This window comes from Felis catus, chromosome C1, assembly GCF_018350175.1.
Source record: "Felis catus isolate Fca126 chromosome C1, F.catus_Fca126_mat1.0, whole genome shotgun sequence".
Classification (NCBI taxonomy): Eukaryota; Metazoa; Chordata; class Mammalia; order Carnivora; family Felidae; genus Felis; species Felis catus.
The window spans coordinates 8,863,640-8,884,294 of record NC_058375.1 but is presented as its reverse complement, the minus strand read 5'-3'; the positions used below and the strand labels follow the sequence as shown (position 1 = coordinate 8,884,294).

The following is a 20,655-nucleotide window of genomic DNA, read 5'->3' as shown; positions in this document are numbered from 1 at the left end:
GAACTAGGGGTCACCACCCATGAGAGAAAACCAGCACCAAGCAAAAAGACCTCCAAGCTCAAAAAAAACTCTTGAGAAAGCAGGTAATAGAAAACAAAAAACAAAGCAACAACAACAAAAACAGAACGAGCTGTTAGAATCAGTACAATTAATATTCTCAGGAATTGGCAGCTATAAAACAGAATCCCCTGGAGCTCAAGGAAGGGCACAAAGGAAACGGAAGCCATAAAAAGAAACCCCCTGGGCACAACATTGTGTTCACCAATTCAAGTGGGCTCACAGAAAGACTACATTTCCCAGCCTCCCTTGCAGTTTGGTTTGGGTCATATGGTGGCATTCTGGCAATGGGACGTGGACAGAAATGATAAGGGCTTCTCCCAGGCCTGGCCCCTAAAACCATCGCAGGAGGCTCTATCATCTCTCTCTTCCTTGCTGTGGTTGCACTGTTGTAGCCCCTAACTCTCGCCTGCACCCCAGAAGCAGTACTGAGGAGAGAATCAAATCCTGAGAATTGTAGAAAATCTAAGAGAGAGGCAGGCCGGCTGAGGACAAACAGTGGACACCCCTGTTAAATTCATGTAAAACCGTGGGTGGCTTGGTTGATTTTGATCTCAGCTCAGGTCCTGGTCTCAGGATCATGAGTTCAAGGCCCGCACTGGGCTCTGCGCTTGGCGTAAAGCCTACTTAAAAAAAAGGTTTTAAACCCCAGAGTAGTAGCCAAACATAATTATCACAAGCCTGAACAAAGGCGGGAAAGGTGCTGGACTGGCTAACTTTCGGGCAGGCAGACCCAGTGGAAATCGGTAGAGACCCCGGGAGTGGGTACATCTCTCTGCAGCCACAGGAGCTCTGGTAATGACGATCTCACAGAAGGGAAGGCAGATCTCTGCTCCAGCAAGGACGACACCCATCTCTGGCTGCACTCGGCCTCCCACCCAGGTCCTCAGACTCCTAAAATCAGTTTCAAAAGTAACACTCAGGATTACCACATGATCCAGCCGTTCCACTGCTAAGTATACCCAAAAGAACTGACACCAGAGACCTGAACAGACATTTGTAGACTCAGGTATGCAGCAGCCGTATTCACAATAGCTGACAGGCAGAAGCACCCCAAGTGTTCATCGGCACGAATGGATAAACCAAATGGGGTAGATCCGTCCAATGGAATATTAGTCAACCTTGGAAAGGAAGGAGCTTCGGACACGTGATACAGTGCCTTGAAGACATTATGCTAAGTGAAATGAGGCCGTCACAAAGGATAAATATGTTATGATTCTACTCATATGAACTTCCTGGAGTAGTCAAATTCACAGAGACAGAGAGTAGCCTGGGAGCTGCCAAAGGCTGGTGGGGGAGGGGGCATCAAGGAGCTAGTGTTTAATGGGAACCGAGTTTCAGTTGGGGCAAAAGAACAAGTGTTGGAGCTAGACATTGTTGGTTGTTGCCCTAAAATGGGAATGCACTTAAAGCCACTAAACAGGACACTTAAAAATGCCAAAATGATACATTTTACATGCGTATATTTTACCACAGTATTAAGTGCCACTAAATTTTATGTTATGTATATTTTACTACAGCATTTTTTTTTTTTAAGTAACACTCGGTCCCCAGTGAAGCTCTGAACAGAAAGGACCAAGTAGAGCCCAGTGAGGTAGGTGGGGAGGTGGGGGGAATGTAAGGAGAAGTCACACTGTACCAGGACAGGGAAGACAGGAAAAGAAATAGAAAATCTAAAAGAAACAGAAGTATATTTTGGAAAGACAAAGAACCCAGTCTAAAACAAACAGAAGCCATCCCAAGCATGCTCCCCACTATAAAGGAACTTAAGAAGAATAGCAGTTTGGCAAAGGAAAAGCTCAAAGAAAAGCTGATCTTCAAAAAGGATGGGCTAAGAAGGAAGACTAGAGAGCTAAAGAAAGCAAACTGAGATGCACCGCACAGATATCCAATAAATAAATTAGCAGTGTCTTAGGAGCCCTGGCGACAGCTGGGAGGCAAGCAGCAGAAGACATGAGAAACAAAATAGAGTCCACAGCATGGAGAAAGGATCAAGAAAATATCTGTGAATGCAAGGTGAAGAGACAAAGATACTAATGCAATGAAATAAAACAGGGAGGAAAGGCAAACACAATCAAACGGAAGGATAACTAGAGTCCATAAAGTTGACATTGAGATATGTATTTAGCAGAAATAAAAATCCAGGGGCGCCTGGGTGCCTCACTCGGTTGAGAGTCCAACTCTTGATTTTGGCTCAGGTCATGAACTCACAGTTCATGGGTACGAGCTCTGCACTGGGCTCTGCACTGGGGTAGAGCTTGCTTGGAATTTTCCCCTCCCTCCCCCTCTGTCCCTCCCCCACTCGCTCTCTCTCTCTCTCTCTCTCAAAATAAATAAATTAATTAAAAAAAAAGAAATTAAATTCCAGGTCAATTTCCCTGAAATGAAGGAAGAACTAAACGTGCAGACAGAAAAAAGACATTCCAGCGGTGCCTGTCTGGCTCAGTCGGTGGAGCATACAACTCTTGATCTTGGGGCTACAGGTGCTGCGGGTTGGGTGTAGAGATTATTTAAATAAGTAAAAACTTAAAAAAAAAAGACATTCCAGAATTATTTCCAAACAATTAATATCAAGGCACAGTCTGGTTCAAAGTTTTTTATCATTAAGGATAAAGAAAGAATTGTTCTTGCAGTCGCCTACAAAGGAGAAAGAAGGCAGAGAGCAGACCCCTCCCCAGCAATATTCACCATGAGAAGACAATGCACCAATGTCTACAAAGTTCTGGAGAACACAGGTCCCAGGAATAATCATATATCTGCCCAGGTTGTCATTGGAATATAAAGGCAAGAAACATTCTCAAACATAAAAGAATCCTCTGAGGGATGTGCAAAGATGAGTCCTTACTGATAAAGCCCAAGGTCAGTGAAATCTAACTAACCAATCAATAAATCAAAATGAGAAAATCAGGAATGGAGAAGCTGTGGTCAATGTGCTCATAACGCACAGTGAATAAGTTTAAATAGCAAACTAATACTAACATGCCAAGGGACTGAGGGTTACAGAAAAAGAATATAAATGCCACAGGCAGTAACAATGTAAAAAAAATACGTAAGTAATAAAAGTCAGGAAGAGGACAAGGAGGTGACAAGCTAATTACTTCATTTTTTGTGACAGGAAGCCAATCTACAATATCCCATCAAAAATCTGAAACAAACAGAACATAACTTTACCTTGAGACATAGTTGTTCCTTAAATGATTCCTAGCTGCTTCTTGATTTTTAACACCTCTTCTTAATGTTAGAGGTGTTTTTTTTTTTTTAAATGTTTATTTATTTGGAGAGAGAGAGCATAAGCAGGGGAGGGGCAGAGAGAGAGGGAGAGAAAGAATCCCAAGCAGGCTCCATGCTGTCAGCGCAGAGGCCAACGCAGGGCTCAATCTCACAAAGAGATCATGACCTGAGCTGAAATCAAGTCGGATGCTTAACCGACTGAGCCCCCCAGGGACCCTAGAGGGTTTTATTTACAAAGTGCTGTCTCTTGTGATCATTTTGTTTTACTTTCTTCTTCTTCTGATACGTTTAAATAAAAGAAAATGTAATCAATCACTTGAATGTTATAAACAGTATGATCCCAACTTCTTAAAAATCCCTATTCTCAGGATGCCTGGGTGACTCAGTGGGTTGGGCGTCTGACTTCTGCTCAGGTCATGATCTCACGGCTTGTGGGTTTGAGCCCCACCTCAGGCTCTGTGCTGACACTAAGCCTGGAGCCTGCTTTGGATTCTGTGTCTCACTCTCTGTCCCTCCCCCACTTGCGCTCTCTCTTTCAAAAAAAACATAAAATATTAAAAAAATTTTTTTAGGGGCGCCTGGGTGGCGCAGTCGGTTAAGCGTCCGACTTCAGCCAGGTCACGATCTCTCGGTCCGTGAGTTCGAGCCCCGCGTCAGGCTTTGGGCTGATGGCTCAGAGCCTGGAGCCTGTTTCCGATTCTGTGTCTCCCTCTCTCTCTCTGCCCCTCCCCTGTTCATGCTCTGTCTCTCTCTGTCCCAAAAATAAATAAACATTGAAAAAAAAAATTAAAAAAATTTTTTTAAATCCCTATTCTCCATGTGTGTACAGTCTGGCTGGCTATGAATCTTCCCATTCTCCGTCTCTCCCTATATATACACAGAGACGTGTCAGTCAGACATCCAATGATGGGGAATGGGCAGAGTTGGCCTTCTTCCTTACACTTCTGTATTGCTCAAATTTTTCATAATGAATGCCTATAACTTTCATTTCATACAACACTGTCATTAATTTTAAAAACTCAAAAGATACATCAGAGAAATGCTAACGCAAAGAAGAATGGCAATATTAATATCAAATGAAACTGGAATTAAGGCATTCTTTATAAGGATTAAAGAGGTATATTTCACGCTGACAAAAGGTCCAACCCACCAAGAAAACACAATATTCATAAACACTATACCTAAAAATATAGCTTTGACATATAGAGAGAAAAAATAAATGGAGACAATGAAAATCTGATGAAAAAAAGTATAGGCAAGATGGATTTTAACACATCTATCTCTGACATCAACCTTTGGGAAGGAGACAAATATAAGTGAGAATAAAAAAAAAAGCATATTATCTAGGGGCATGCCTGGCTGGCTCAGTTGGAAGAGCATGAGACTCTTGATCTCGGGGGTCGTGAGTTCAAGCCCCACGTTGGGTGTTGAGGTTACTGAAAAAAATAAACTCAAAAAAAATTTGTTGAAAAGAATGCATATTATTTGAAAAACACAATTAACAAGCTTGATCCAATAGGTATGTAGAGAATTTTGTACACAAAACACATTTTTCTCCAAACACACTAAAAATAGGCTTTAAAAATATCCACATTTATTAGGGCACAAGAAATCTCAACAAATTTCCCAGCCCCACCTCACAAAAAACCCGCACAAAACAAAACAAACACCAGAGAGCTCACAAACCACATTCACTCACCATAATAAGAAATTAACAATGAAAGTGCTCATTGGAAGAATCTCCTGGAAGCACTTGTGGTCGCAGGCAAAGAACACAGCTCCTGGTGTCAGACCACAGCTCAAACTCCAGATCTGCCACTTACCGGACTTCTGTAACTTTGCAAAGGCCCTTAACCTCCCTAAGCCTACCTCACTGGAAAGCGGGGATGAGAAAAGAACCTTCGGGGTGCCTGGCTGGCTCAGTCTGTAGAGCGTGCGACCCTTGATCTCAGGGTCATGAGTTTGAGACCCACATTGGGCAGAGATTACTTAAAAAAAGAAACATAAACTCTTCTCCTAGGAGTCTTGTGAAGATTGAACTCAATGAATGTGAGTCCCTCCCTTGAGGAAACGGGTTAACTAAGTCTCTCTGAAAACGGATGCAAAACATCATGTCTGATAACAACCCACAAATCCAGAGGGGGAAACTGAGGCACCAAGGGGCCAACCTAGAGTCCAGGCAGCAAATCTTGATGCTCCCTACCTTCTCTGCTACCCCCCGCCCGCCACGGACCCCATACTGAGAAGTAGCCCCTGGAGAGGAGAACACAGCCCTTACCTCGAGCACAGCTCACACAGGCCGTGCAGCGGCCATCCTTGTCCAGGTAGTAGTCGGGCTCACACTGCTTCCTGCAGTCAGGTGACCCCTGGGGGCACGGCAGCCCTGGAAGAAGCAGACAAGCTCCAGCCCAGGCCACCTTGGCAGAGGCCCCATTCACCACCACCTCTTCACCCAGTCGCCACCACCAGCTCCAAGGCTGGCACCCAGACTCCTCACGTGTCAGATCAATCTGCAGAGGGAGTCCTGATGCCCAGAGAGGGAAGGAATGTGTCTACAGCCACACAGGAAAAGAACACTGACTCCCTCTGAAATGCCCCTCTGCTTCCAGGCCCTTCCCTCTGAGATCCATCATTGCCACTATGCCAGAGCCCTCTCCCCAGCCCCACCATGTCACCACCCTCCTCAAAACCCTGGGGCCACTTCCCTCTGAGATCAGCCACGAGGCAAGGATGCCGACTACCACAGCTTCCGCTCAGTGTGGCCCTGGGGTCCCAGGCGAGGCAGTAAGGCAAGGAAAGGAGAGAAAAGAAGTGAGGCCAGGAGAGGAAGACACCAGGCTGCCAGGGACAGATGACATCATTAGGTGCACAGATTACACAAAAGAATCGGCAGATACGTTATTAGGACTCACAGTGAGTTTAGCAAGGTAACTGGATATAATGTTATTACATCAAACTCAGCTGAGTGTCTATACATTTGGGTTGAACCCTATGAGACTGCTATTGTGACAGGTTAAGCTGTCACATACTGACTACTCACACGGTTCAAAACAATACTAAAAATGAAGACTTACAACCCGCAATATTAAAAATACAATACCACTGTCATCATCATCAGAAACATCAAATACCTAGAAATCTAACACAAAGATGTAAATCGTTCTACATGGAAACTAATAAAACATCATTGGGAGAGAGAAGTTCAGCTGACCTAAGTAAAATTAAATACATAAAAATAAAGACGGCCAATCTTGATTTTCAGTACGAATACAGACCGTGAAAGTGGGGCCTCAAATAAATAAATAAATAAATAAATACAGACAGACAGACAGACAGACAGACAGCCCGCCTGAATAAACATACGGCTTTCCCGTGTACTTGATGCTATAAAAATATGGATTCTCTCTAATCTGATCCACAGATTCAGCGCAATCCCGATCAAAATCCCAACGGGACGTTTTGTGGAATGTGAAAGGCTGATTCTAAAGTCGATGCAGAGATGCAAATTACCAAGAAGAGCCAGGGCAGGGCTGGAGAACAGAGATGGGGAAGTTGTTCCACCATATACCGAAAATCTCCTGGAGTCGAGACCGCATAGCATCCACACAGACCAGACAAAACGACAACGAACGGAAAGGAATATGAAGTCCGGATCACAGCCAGGCACCTATGGACCTTAGATTTACCCCAAAGATGGCAGGCAAATCAGCGGGGAAAGGACAATTTGTTCGATAAAAGGCGTTGGTTCAACTGCATATCCATGCGGCCTCTTGCAACATGACCGCTGCCTCCGCCACAAACAAAAGGTAGGCAGACAGCGGATCTAAACGTGAAAGGCAAAACAGTAATGATCCTAGAGAGTAATGCAGGATGTCTTTGAGACTTCAGTGGAGACTTCAGCGAACACAAGGCAGGACATAAAGAGAAAAGATGGACCCATGTGATGACTTTAAAATTAGGGACACCTCTTTAGCGGGGCACCCGGGTGGCTCTGTTGGTTGAGCAGAGACTGTTGGTTTTGGCTCAGGTCCTGATCTCATGGTTCTTGGGATGGAGCCCCACATCGGGATCTATACTGACAGCATAGAGCCTGCTTGGGATTGTCTGTCTCCCACTCTCTATGCCCCTCCCCCGTGCTCTCTCTCAAAATAAATTAACGCACTTAAAAGAAAGTTTCAGTTAAAACGGAACAAACCCTAGAGACATGAAAACAAAGACTTGTTTATCACTGTTAACTGTAGCCAAAAGTGGAAACAACCCAAATCCAAACCCTACTGGATATACACGGTGTATGCACCCATACAACAGAAGGCTGGTCATCGATAAACAGGAGGGAACTGAGGACCCCAACCCGTCACCACAGGGACCAGGAGGGCGTCGTATCCACACCTGCTCCTTTGCCAGGACCTCGGTGTCTGGCACACAGCAGGCACTAAGCTGTCAAATGAACGACTTCTTCCTTTATCCCCTCTGGCCCTCGAAGCCTGCAGCCCCAAGGGACCTAGAGACCCTCTTCTCCCTGGACCAGGAGAGACCCACCTGCCCAGGGGAAGGCCACACACAGGTCGCCTGCCAGTGAGACGCCATTGCCCTGGGAGACAACCCAAAGCTTCTCGAGAAATTACCTGGATCTGGACTGGGCTTCCTCACAGAGGACGGAGAGCCGGGGGCCCCCGTCTTTTTGGAATCATCTTCGGGGGTGATGGCAGTGCCCCCTCCAAGGAGCGTGGTCCTGGCACCGGAGCTCACTGAGGAGGTCACCAGGGGCCCGGCCTGGGCGCTGGTGTCGCTGAGAAAGAAGCCGGAAAGGGCACTGCCAACCCTCCTGATGACGCAGGGAGGTCTGTGCTCAGGGGTAACCGCTTCCACAGCAAAGGGGTTCCTGGCCCCTCAGCCCACAGCCTCTGGCAGCCCCACCGTCCGCTCCGGGGAGCCACGGCTGTGCTGTCTAGACCTTCTCTCGTGCGCTCGGGCAACACTCGGCACACGGTGGGGGTCAAGCGACTGCTGGGTCGACAGAGAGGCACCCTGGAGTCCTGATACCCTGGGCCAAACCCCACCCACACCACAGCCCAGCTGTGCTCTGGGCATCCTGGGGGCTGGGACAGCCCCACGCCACATTCAGCTGGAAGGGAGAGGGCCGGGAGTCACCTGGTGGGCGCCTGGCAGTCTTCTGGGCCCGTGCCGAGGTCAGGGCTGGTCACCGGGGAAGGCCGCTCACACACAGTATCCATCTGTGCTGTGCCTGCAGGGGATCACAAGGTGGACAGATGTGCTACCGAGGAGCTTGGGGGCTCCAGGAACAGATTCTTTCCCACCACGACCCACAGTTCGGAATGAGGTGCTTGGAAAACGCAGCGGCCATCTGGTGTTTGTGCCTGCCCAGCACCCCTTCCCCCTCGGGCTAAGGCATCCCGATTCTCCCCGGAACACTCTCCCCAGTCTCAGCATCTGTGCACGGGGCTGAGGCCGACTCACCACCCTACCCTCCCAGGAGTAAACCCAGACGACTTTGGACCAATCAATCCCTTTGATTCCTCTGACCCCAAGGGGCTGGTTCAGCGGTGGGCACGTGACCCCAGCCACGCCCATGAGGTACAATATCGTGGTTTCAATTATGGCTGTTGAAATTGCAGGAAGGAGAAACCGTCTTTCTACTGGGTTTGGGTAGGAAGCAAGCTTGGATCTGGCGGAGCAGAGGTGACAAATAGGTAAAGACAGGGCTCCTGGATCCAGCCATGCCTGATACTACCCAGAGCCAGCCCAGACTTTGCAGTTACATCAGCCAAAAAATTTGAGATTTTGTTACGTGCAACCCAAAGACTCCTGAAGAATCCTGGGTGCAAACACGGTAAAGAGGAAAAACACGTAGCACTTTCCATCAGGTGGATCTGAGTTTGCCTGCCACCTCTAACATGTCCTCACTGTGCCCTTCACACTGCGTGATACAGAGTAAACGCCCCATGAACAGCGTGTCCTTTTCCCCTTCTAGATCTCTGTCCCATTGCTTAGAAACAGTCCCACGTGTGCGATTATGATCTGAAGGCTTCAGTGGAGGGGGCCTGAACAATGCTCAAGTGTCTCGTATTTCCAAGTGCGCTGGCGTGACAAGCCTGGGTGTGACATTCAAAGTCTAGCCCAGACATTCCCTGCTCTGTGGTCTTGAGCGATTTACCTGCCATCCCTGGACCTCAATTTCCCCCGTTCTAAAATGGGGATACTTCCGTCTACTTTCCGGAGTTTTGAAAATTTCAGGAGGGAACACCTATGTAAGCTGCCTCATGCGGCTTAGCTACCGGCTGACGCTAAAGCGGAAACTAGTGTCCATCTTGCAGCTGGAGAGTTGCCCTTGGGAGCGTCCACGTGGGAGCCCAGAAGTCAGCCAGCAGCGGTGTCCCACAGAAATAGGATGTGAATCATGCTGTCATTTTAAATTTCCAAGTAACCCCTTTTTAAAAAGTAAAAAGAAAGATAAATTTTTAAAAAGTAAAAAGAAACACGTGAAATTAATTTAATGTGTGTGACCCAATATATCTAAACTACAGAGGTAGACAAGCAACATAACGATAATTAATGAGATGTTTCACATTTTTGTACGCCTGCAACTGGCCACCTTTTAAAAGCTCCCTGGAGGCATGTGGCCAATGGTACCGCTAGGGGCAGCAGGGGTCTAGGGGCAGCAAAGGGGGGCTCGGGCGCCACCATGCGGCAGTCGCAGGAACACCACCAAAACAGGGCCTCCTTTCTGGAGCGGGTCCACGGGCCCTGGATGGAACAGAACTCTAAACCGATGCTAGCAGAGATGCAATTGCTTCAGAGCTGGAAGGTCCCCCAGGGCCGTCTAGTGGCAACTTTACATTTCCCACATGGGACACTGAAGTCCAGGATGGGGTGGGAACATGCCCCACGGCTGCAGGCGAACAATACCCCGGGGACCTGGTGCCCAGCCCAGAGCATTTTCCACTCCACCCCCCCCCCCCCAGCCCTGTTCGCAGGTGGCACACTGCCGCAAGCCCCTCAGCACAGCATTTGTGTGACCCGGGGAGAACTGGGCCAGATTTGAGCCCCACCCACCCGCAGCACTGAGCTGTCCGGGGCCCCCACGTCCTTCGGCATAGATCTCTGCAGAGAAGATTCTGTGCCTGGCCTTGATCAGGCAATGGGGAGATAGATGACCTCGGCCCTCACGCATCTACGGCCCAGGGAGGGAGGCCAGCATTGATCGAACCAAGACAGACACCGGTGTTCACATCCGTGTTGGAAAAGGACTCCGTGTGATGAGAGATGTGACCTGTCACAAGTCATGGCACTTCCTCTTGAGGAAGTGAGGTGTGGACAGAGAGGCCAGGCTGAGCAGGAGGTGACCGAGTGAGCAGGAGGAGAGATGTGCTGAGGGGACACCACGCACAAACGCCTGGTAGGAGTGAGAAGCACCGCACATCCACGGAGCCGAAAGTGAGCAGACCAGTGGGGCCAAGAAAGGAGGGGGCCGGCGGGAGTCTGACCTGGAGGAGGGAGGGGGACACGGCGCAGGGTGGCGTGCAGGGTCACGTCCTGGAGACTGCTCGTGCGAAGCTGGACTGGGTGCCCTTTTCCCTAGTTCTCCCACTAAGGACAGCTAAACGCCCGGGCACATGTATAAAACATGCATATACGTGCTTTATACAGATAAAAATATGTATGAAACAAAGAAGGCTCTGAACAGTGGAGAGGAGAGGGTAGCCCTTGGAACCCTAGGAAGGACACAGTGGCAAGTCCCCTGGGGTTTCTCTTTGTTCATAGATCCCGGACATGGAGCCCGATAAACCAGCAGCCCAGAAATGCCAACGGGAGCAGAATTAAAGAAATCCCTCCAAACACCTGTTCTCTTTTGCCAAAGGATCATGTCATTATCGCTGTAGAAATGAGAAAATACTGAAGTGTTTTTATGGCAGGTGTGTGGGGGTGAGAGAGACAGGCAGAGAGAAATCAGATTTGGTTAAGCAGAGTGGCTCTGCCTGTCAGCCCTGGGCAAGGAATGACAGGAGGAAATGGGGGTGAGAACGGGAGACAGAATTGGGGAGCAAAATCTGGGCAAAATCTAGGCCTGGGCTTTGGAAAAGGACCAGTTGAGGAGAAGGAGCGTCACGGGCTCAGTGTTGGCACTTTTCTCCCTAATGGGCGTAGCTCTCTGATTCCACCCTGCAGCCTCCCAGCCCGTGTGGCTGTGGCACCACTAGTGGGCCATGGTCCAAAGCCCACCCATTCTCCAACCTCCCTCTGAAACGTGCTCTCAATACCACCTGCACCGGATCTGTGGCCCTTACCTCTTTTCTTACCTCTTTTTGGCCTCCTTGTACTATCACAAAATCAGAAGCTCAGAGAGGGTAAAGCATGTGCCTGAACTCACACGGCAAGTTGGAAAAGAAATCCGAGTTTCTCAGCTCCTCTAACTCCCAATGCCTCGATTGTGAGTTGGGAAAAACAGCCCCAATACCCTGGGAAAGTCCCGGGACGGAAGACTCGAGTTTTGCTCTTGTTTTTCGGGCATCAGAGAACTTCTGCCCCGAGTCTCCACTAACCCAACACTCCTCCAGCCAGGCCTGTGTCTCAGGCCATCAGAGTCTCTCTGAGCCTGGGACCCAAAGTGCAGGGAAGAGGCTGGGGGCTCTGAGTAAATGGTACACCCACAGCATCTCGAAAGGAGACATGTCAGTCCAACAGGAAGGAGGAAGGAGAAGGTCAGAGGTCATTTGGAGATCTGGGACGGTGGTGGAGGCGGGGTACAGCTTGGCACAGGTCTTGGTGCTGGGCTGAGGGTGGGGATACTTACCCTGGACCTTGACAATCATCCCTTTCGGGCAGACGGTGTGGGGGATGCAGCGGGCACAGGAGTTGGTGGCTGATGTGGCACAGAACGTGCCAGTGCGGCACTCACAGACGCGGGAGGAGTTCCCTGAGCACGGCATCTTCTCCACAAGATCGTCTAAGGGACACAGAGACGGGCATGGGAGGCAGAGGGAGGACCGGGGAAGGGATCCAGGGACCCCTCAGGGACAGCCTGGCACGTGAGACAAGACATCATTCTGGCCTCCCCTCGGGCAGGGAGCCCGCACACCCGGCCCTTCTTTCCAGAGGGTTCTTGCAACGAAGGCAAGATGGCAGGTGGGGCCTATGAGGCAGCCTCCACTCCCCGCTCATATCCCCAGATGTCATTACCATCATATTAAAAACAAATTCATGACCCCATTAAAATGGGCAAAAAAGACACGGAGAAACCTTGAGTGCATATTGCTAAGTGAAAGAAGTCAATCTGAAAAGGCTACATGCTGTGTGATTCCAACTCCACGACGTTCAGGAAAAAACAAACTACAAAGACAGTGGTCTAAAAAGATCAGTGGTTGTCATGGTTAGGGAGGAGAGCCCTAAATCCAATGATCACAGCAGTATTGTTTATAACAGCCAAAAGTAGATATAACCCAAATGTCCATGAACCGATGAATGGATAAACAAAACGTGGTGTGTCCATACAAAGGAATATTGTTCAGCTGTGAAAAGCAATGACCCAGGGGGTGCCTGTGTGGCTCAGTCAGTTAAGCATCAGACTCTTGATTTTGGCTCAGGTCAGGATCTCACAGGTTTGTGGGATTGGGCACTGAGTCAGCAAAGAGCCTGCTCTGGATTCTCTCTCCCTGTCTCTCTACCCCACCCCTGCTCGCTCTCTCTCTCTCTCTCTCGCTCTCTCTCAAATAAATAAATGAGCACTACAGTAAGAAAAGAAAAGAAGGAATGACTGGTACTACAACATAATGAACCTTGAAAACACTGCAAAGTGAAAGAAGCCAGTCATGAAAACCTACATATTGCATGATTCCATTTCTATGAAATGCCCAGAGTAGGCAAATCCATAGAGACACAATGTAGATGAGTCACTGTAAGGGCATGGAAGAAGGAGTGAATTGGGAGAGAAGGGGTTTCTTTTGGGGGAGGCGAAAATGCTCTGAAATCAGATAGTGGTGGTGGTGCCACATTGTGAATTAAAAAAAATAAATAAATACTGTATTGCACACTTTAAAATGGTGAATTTTACCAACTCCTGGCTGGCTCAGTTGGCAGGTCATGTGACTATCTCAGGGTCATGAGTTCAAGACCCATGTTTGGCGTAGAACTTATTTCAAAAACAAATAAATAAGCAAAGAGTATAATTAAAATGAATTTAGGGGCGCCTGGGTGGTGCAGTCGGGTAAGCGTCCGACTTCAGCCAGGTCACGATCTTGCGGTCCGTGAGTTCGAGCCCCGCGTCGGGCTCTGGGCTGATGGCTCAGAGCCTGGAGCCTGTTTCCGATTCTGTGTCTCCCTCTCTCTCTGCCCCTCCCCCGTTCATGTTCTGTCTCTCTCTGTCCCAAAAATAAATAAACGTTGAAAAAAAAAAAAGTATGTATAAAATGAATTTAAAAGAAAACAATGGTGAATTTGATCTCAAGAGAAAAAAAAATCACCGGTATAAGTAATTAACAAATGCACACATCCCTGCAAAGCAACACAGGGCATCCTTGGTCAACCAGCAATGAAGACTTCCTAGAATATGGAAGGCAGATGGGATCGCATGGAAGAAGGAGACCAAAGCCCAGAATATACCCAAGAGGATTACTCTGGGAGCGGCTCTGGGGTGGGGTACTCCAGTCTCCAAGTGGGTGAGGGCAGGGGCAGGCCCCAGGGAAGCCGATGGGGAGTGCCCCAGGGGGTCTCCCCACACTTCTCATCCACTGATGCCACAGACCCAGAAGCCAAGCATCTCCCCCAGGAGACTCTCAGGGGAGGTAACGGGACAGTGCCCTGGCTGGTCATACCTGGGAAGAAGGGAGCCTGCAGACCCAGAAGATCAGCCACTTAACAGAACCCCTCCCACTGGTCATCAGATAGGATGTGCAGAACTAGGGGTCACCACCCATGAGAGAAAACCAGCACCAAGCAAAAAGACCTCCAAGCTCAAAAAAACTCTTGAGAAAGCAGGTAATAGAAAACAAAAAACAAAGCAACAACAACAAAAACAGAACGAGCTGTTAGAATCAGTACAATTAATATTCTCAGGAATTGGCAGCTATAAAACAGAATCCCCTGGAGCTCAAGGAAGGGCACAAAGGAAACGGAAGCCATAAAAAGAAACCCCCTGGGCACAACATTGTGTTCACCAATTCAAGTGGGCTCACAGAAAGACTACATTTCCCAGCCTCCCTTGCAGTTTGGTTTGGGTCATATGGTGGCATTCTGGCAATGGGACGTGGACAGAAATGATAAGGGCTTCTCCCAGGCCTGGCCCCTAAAACCATCGCAGGAGGCTCTATCATCTCTCTCTTCCTTGCTGTGGTTGCACTGTTGTAGCCCCTAACTCTCGCCTGCACCCCAGAAGCAGTACTGAGGAGAGAATCAAATCCTGAGAATTGTAGAAAATCTAAGAGAGAGGCAGGCCGGCTGAGGACAAACAGTGGACACCCCTGTTAAATTCATGTAAAACCGTGGGTGGCTTGGTTGATTTTGATCTCAGCTCAGGTCCTGGTCTCAGGATCATGAGTTCAAGGCCCGCACTGGGCTCTGCGCTTGGCGTAAAGCCTACTTAAAAAAAAGGTTTTAAACCCCAGAGTAGTAGCCAAACATAATTATCACAAGCCTGAACAAAGGCGGGAAAGGTGCTGGACTGGCTAACTTTCGGGCAGGCAGACCCAGTGGAAATCGGTAGAGACCCCGGGAGTGGGTACATCTCTCTGCAGCCACAGGAGCTCTGGTAATGACGATCTCACAGAAGGGAAGGCAGATCTCTGCTCCAGCAAGGACGACACCCATCTCTGGCTGCACTCGGCCTCCCACCCAGGTCCTCAGACTCCTAAAATCAGTTTCAAAAGTAACACTCAGGATTACCACATGATCCAGCCGTTCCACTGCTAAGTATACCCAAAAGAACTGACACCAGAGACCTGAACAGACATTTGTAGACTCAGGTATGCAGCAGCCGTATTCACAATAGCTGACAGGCAGAAGCACCCCAAGTGTTCATCGGCACGAATGGATAAACCAAATGGGGTAGATCCGTCCAATGGAATATTAGTCAACCTTGGAAAGGAAGGAGCTTCGGACACGTGATACAGTGCCTTGAAGACATTATGCTAAGTGAAATGAGGCCGTCACAAAAGATAAATATGTTATGATTCTACGTGTAGGAACTTTCTAGAGCAGAGGGTGCCTTGGCGGCTCTGTCGGTTAAACCTCTGGCTTCGGCTCAGGTCATGATCTCATGGTTCATGAGTTTGAGCCCTGAATTGGACTCTGTGCTGACAGCCTAGAGCCTGGAGCCTGCTTTGGATTCTGTGTCTCTCCCTCTCTCTGCCCTCCTCTGCTCGCGCTCTGTCTCTCTCTCTTTCGAAAATATAAACGTTAAAAAAAAGAAAGAAATAGACTTACAAAAAAAGTTCAGAAAGAGTGAAGCTGTGGTCAATGTGCTCATGCTGTACAACGAATGAGTTTAAATACCAAACTAAAACAAACACGCCAAGGGACTGTGGATTACAGAAAAGAATATAAATGCCACAGGCAATAACAAAGAAAAAAAAAGTAAGTAATAAGTCAGGAAGAGGGCAGGGAGGAGGCAGGCTAATTACTTCATTTTTCATTATAGGAAGCCAATCTACTCCATCCCGTCCAAAATCTGAAACAAGTAGAACATGACTTTAATACAAGACATAGTTGTTCCTTAAATGATTCCTAACTGCTTCTTGATTTTCAACACCTCTTCTTAATTTTAGAGGATTTTCTTAGAAACTACTGTCTCTTGTGATCATTTCATTCTTTTTTAATTTTGCTTTCTTCTTCCTCTGATACATTTAAATAAAATTAAATGTAATCGCTTGAATGTCATCAACAGTATGATCTCATCCTCTAAAAATCCCTTTTCCCAGGGTGCCTGGATAGCTCAGTCAGTTGAGCATCTGACTCTTGATATCTGCTCGGATATCAGGGATCCAGCCACTCGCTGGGGTATATGCTAAGCGTAGCCACTGCTTGAGATTCTCTCTCTCTCCCTCTGCCCTTCTCCCCCTGCTCACTCTCTCCCTCTCTCTTTAAAATAAATTTAAAAATTTTAAATCCCTTTCTCTACGTGTGTATAGTCTGGCTACGAATCTTCCCATTCTCCTTCTCTCTATATGTATATACACAGAGAAGTGTCAGTCAGACATCCAATGATGGGGAACAGGCAGAGTTGGCCTTCTTCCTTACACTTCTGTATTGCTTGAATTTTTTATAATGAATGCCTATAACTTTTATTTCATACAACATCGTCTTTCATTTTAAAAACTTAAAGATACACCAGAGAAATGCTCACGCAGAGAAAGATGTATGGCAATATTAACATCAAATGAAAATGGAATTAAGGCAAATACATTATAAGGAGCAAAGAGGTATATTACACATTTCATGCTGATGAAAGGTCCAGTCCACCAAGAAAACACAATATTCATAAACACTGTACCTAATAACATAGCTGTGACATATAGGGAGAAAAAAAAATAGAACACAAGGAAAATCTGATTTTAAAAAAGCATAGGGAAGATGAATTTTAACACATCTATCTCTGACATCAACCTTTGGGAAGGTGACAAAAATAAATAAGAATTTTTTTAAAAAGCATATTATTTTGGGGGCATGCCTGGCTGGCTCAGTTGGAAGAGCATGAGACTCTTGATCTCGGGGGTCGTGAGTTCAAGCCCCACATTGGGTGTAGAGATTACTGAAAAAAATAAACTCAAAAAAAAAATTGTTGAAAAGAATGCATATTATTTGAAAAACACAATTAACAAGCTTGATCCAATAGGTATGTAGAGAATTTTGTACACAACAAACAGAACACACATTTTTCTCCAAACACACTAAAAATAGGCTTTAAAAATATCCACATTTATTAGGGCACAAGAAATCTCAACAAATTTCCCAGCCCCACCTCACAAAAAACCCGCACAAAACAAAACAAACACCAGAGAGCTCACAAACCACATTCACTCACCATAATAAGAAATTAACAATGAAAGTGCTCATTGGAAGAATCTCCTGGAAGCACTTGTGGTTGCAGGCAAAGAACACAGCTCCTGGTGTCAGACCACAGCTCAAACTCCAGTTCTGCCATTTACGAGACTTCTGTAACTTTGCAAAGGTCCTAACCTCCCTAAGCCTGGGTTTCCTCACTGGAAAGCGGGGAAGAGAAAAGAACCTTCGGGGTGCCTGGCTGGCTCAGTCTGTAGAGCATGCAACCCTTGATCTCAGGGTCATGAGTTTGAGCCCCACCTTGGGCAGACAGATCACTTAAAAAAAGAAAAACAGGGGGCGCCTGGGTGGCGCAGTCGGTTAAGCGTCCGACTTCAGCCAGGTCACGATCTCGCGGTCCGTGAGTTCGAGCCCCGCGTCGGGCTCTGGGCTGATGGCTCCGAGCCTGGAGCCTGTTTCCGATTCTGTGTCTCCCTCTCTCTCTGCCCCTCCCCCGTTCATGCTGTGTCTCTCTCTGTCCCAAAAAATAAATAAATGTTGAAAAAAAATTTAAAAAAAAAAAGAAAGAAAGAAACACAGGCGCGCCTGGGTGGCTCAGTCGGTTAAGCATCCAACTTCGGCTCAGGTCATGATCTCAGGGTTCATGGGTTCCAGCCCCACGTCCAGGCTCTATGCTGACACCTCGGAGCCTGGAGCCTGCTTCGAATTGTGTCTCGTCTCTCTTTGCCTCTCCCCTGCTCATGCTCTCTCTCTCTCTCTCTCTCTCTCTCTCTCTCTCTCAAATATAAACATTTTTAAAAATTTTAAATGAAAAGAAAAACAAAATCTTCTAGGAGTCTTGTGAAGATTGTACTCAATAAATGCGAGTCCCTCCCTTGAGGAAACGGGTTTCTAAGTCTCTCTGAAAACGGATGCAAAACATCATGGCTGATAACAACTCACAAATCCAGAGGGGTAAACCGAGGCACCAGGGGGCCAACCCGGAGTCCAGGCAGCAAATCTTGATGCTCCCTACCTTCTCGGCCACCCCCCACCCCCGGTGACCCCCTCCCAAGAAGTTGCCCCTGGAGGGGAGAACACAGCCCTTACCTCGAGCACAGCTCACACAGGCCGTGCAGCGGCCGTCCCTGTTCAGGTAGTAGTCGGGCTCACACTGCTTCCTGCAGTCAGGTGACCCCTGGGGGCACGGCAGCCCTGGGGAAAGAAGCAGAGAAGCTCCAGGCCAGGCCGCCAGGGCAGAGGCCTCACCTCCCCACCGGTTACCGCTCCTCCCTAAAGCCACCGCCAGGTCCACCCCTTAGCGCCCAAACATGTCAGTCCGCCGCTGGCGTTACAGACGGAAGCGCTGGCGCAGAGGAGGGCCGACCTGCCCCAGGGTCCCCTGGCAGCTGGGAGAAGCCCTGGGCCTGGGGTTCCACCTCACGGGCACTGTTAAGTTCAACCTGTCAGGGTTGTTGAGCGGGTTACAGGGGTTGTGAAAATAAACGTGTGCTTAGCACACAGCAAGTGCCGGAGGGGCACTGGCGGCTGTCTTCCTGGGCAGGAGGCCTGCTTCACTGCAGGAACCGGGGAGCCATTAAGTCCCGAGACGCTGCGGAGCCTAAGCCAGCCTGAGACGCTCGCGGATCAGCGAGCAGTGCCAAACCGTTCCCTGCTCCCACTACACAGGGATGCGACACGAATCGCGTTGATACCGACTGCCTGGGGCAAAGCGGGCAGGGCGCCTTCACCTGCCCTGTGGGCTCTCCCTCCAGTCACGTACTGACAGGCCACCCGCCCACCGCTCGATTCCAAGATGGCCACATGACGCAGGTAGGCCAATCAGAATATCTCATCGCTCAGGATGGGCACATGACCCAGGTAAGCCAATCAGATGCCTCAGCCCTCAGGATGGGCACATGACCCAGATAAGCCAATCAGAATACTTCATCCTTCAGGACGGGCACATGACCCAAACAGGCCAATCAGAGGTGAGGCCAATCTTCCTCACTATTCTAATTGCTTCTTAGACACATGACCCATGCCAGCCAATGAGCCCCATCTCTGAGAGTTTCGCAAAAGCTCCCGGGAAATAGCCCTTCTCTTTACTTTCAGACTTCTGGTGCAAAGGGCGGTTTAAGTCCAGCGCTGCCAGGTCGTGGCAGGTGCAGGATGGGCAGGGTGCCTGAGAACGAGATGATCCAAAGGCGAGCAGAAGTCCGGAGACAGAGAGAAATGGACTGCTGAGGACATTCTCAGTGAATTTATGGTGCCATGGACTTCTCTGTTACTGAGCCATTTATTTCTCTTTTGTCTTGTTTGTGCCTAAATAAGTTAGGTCTGAGTGGTTACAGACTAAAGTTAAACCATGGGTTCTCAGTATTTCTTGTGCCCCCTAGTCGTTCTGGGGAAACCTGGGACACTGCTCAGGATTGTGTTTCTGAGTGCATAAAATAAAATACAAAGGATTACAAAGGAACCTAGCTATGTGAGAATACAGTTATCAGAACATTAAAATAATTTAAGATCTAGCCATATATGTGATTCTTTATAAACTCATTAAAGTCTCATAAATATGGTTTCATAGTACTGATGAACATAAATATTTCATGACAACTGTAGCAACTATAATATAATTGCAGTATATCATGAGAATGTCTGATTTCTACTGATGGAAAAACTGCAGGTACTATGATATTATTAGTATGTTTTGTTATCTTGATTCATAATGGAAGGAATTCATACAGGACATTTTAGTTAGAGGCTGATGAAAAATGAGTGACCTCGTTCAGTTCAGGGCCTGCCTGAAATATACCCATGGACACTAGGGAATCCATAGACCCCAAGGCAAACCCCTGCCGTAGAACAACACGCAAGAACCTCTGGAAAAATACTAGCTTTATGGCTAACACCCTCTAGCTCAGAAAACTTCAGTAGTTGTCCAGTGGTCTTTCAGAGAGGTAAATCTGGTCCCATCCTCCCTTGCCTAAAACTTTCAAATCCTTCTCATTCCCAGGATAGAGGCCTAGGTCCTTACTGGGTTAGGAGGTTCTGCCCGCCTACACCCCCCCTACTGTCTAATCTCTAGCCACACTGGCATCTCCATGTCCCCCAAAGGGGCCATGCTCCCTTCAGCCCCCAGGGCCTTTGCACAAGCTCGCCCTTTGCCAGGAATATTCCTCTTACCTTTTCCCTGGTAAACTCCTGCTCAGCTTTCACATCATTGTCAACGTATCACTTTGTCAGTAACTGGGCCAGGGCCACTGTTATAAACTATCAGAGACCCATGTACCTCTCCCTCCTCCACCTAACTCTGCGGTAATCTATTTAATCTAGATGTGTGATCACATTTATTTGTGGGACAAATCGTCTCAGTGT

At 48.0% G+C, this 20,655-nt stretch overlaps 1 protein-coding gene across 5 annotated transcripts in view; it reads right to left on the bottom strand.

The window, feature by feature from the left end:
* The window catches only part of TNFRSF8 (TNF receptor superfamily member 8), a 79,334-nt gene that overhangs the window by 36,578 nt on the left and 22,101 nt on the right, over positions 1–20,655 (bottom strand). For 3 of the 5 annotated variants that reach the window (XM_045035112.1, XM_045035111.1, XM_023258136.2), the window contains exons 3-7: positions 18,388–18,492; positions 12,101–12,253; positions 8,440–8,533; positions 7,914–8,077; positions 5,567–5,671 (exon numbers count right to left, since the gene is read on the bottom strand). In XM_045035112.1, the coding sequence (XP_044891047.1) occupies positions 5,567–5,671; positions 7,914–8,077; positions 8,440–8,533; positions 12,101–12,253; positions 18,388–18,492 (621 nt within the window). Of the gene's footprint in view, positions 1–5,566; positions 5,672–7,913; positions 8,078–8,439; positions 8,534–12,100; positions 12,254–18,387; positions 18,493–18,992; positions 19,123–20,655 lie in introns of those variants that run through there. The other 2 variants (XM_045035113.1, XM_045035114.1) reach the window with 2 other exon arrangements.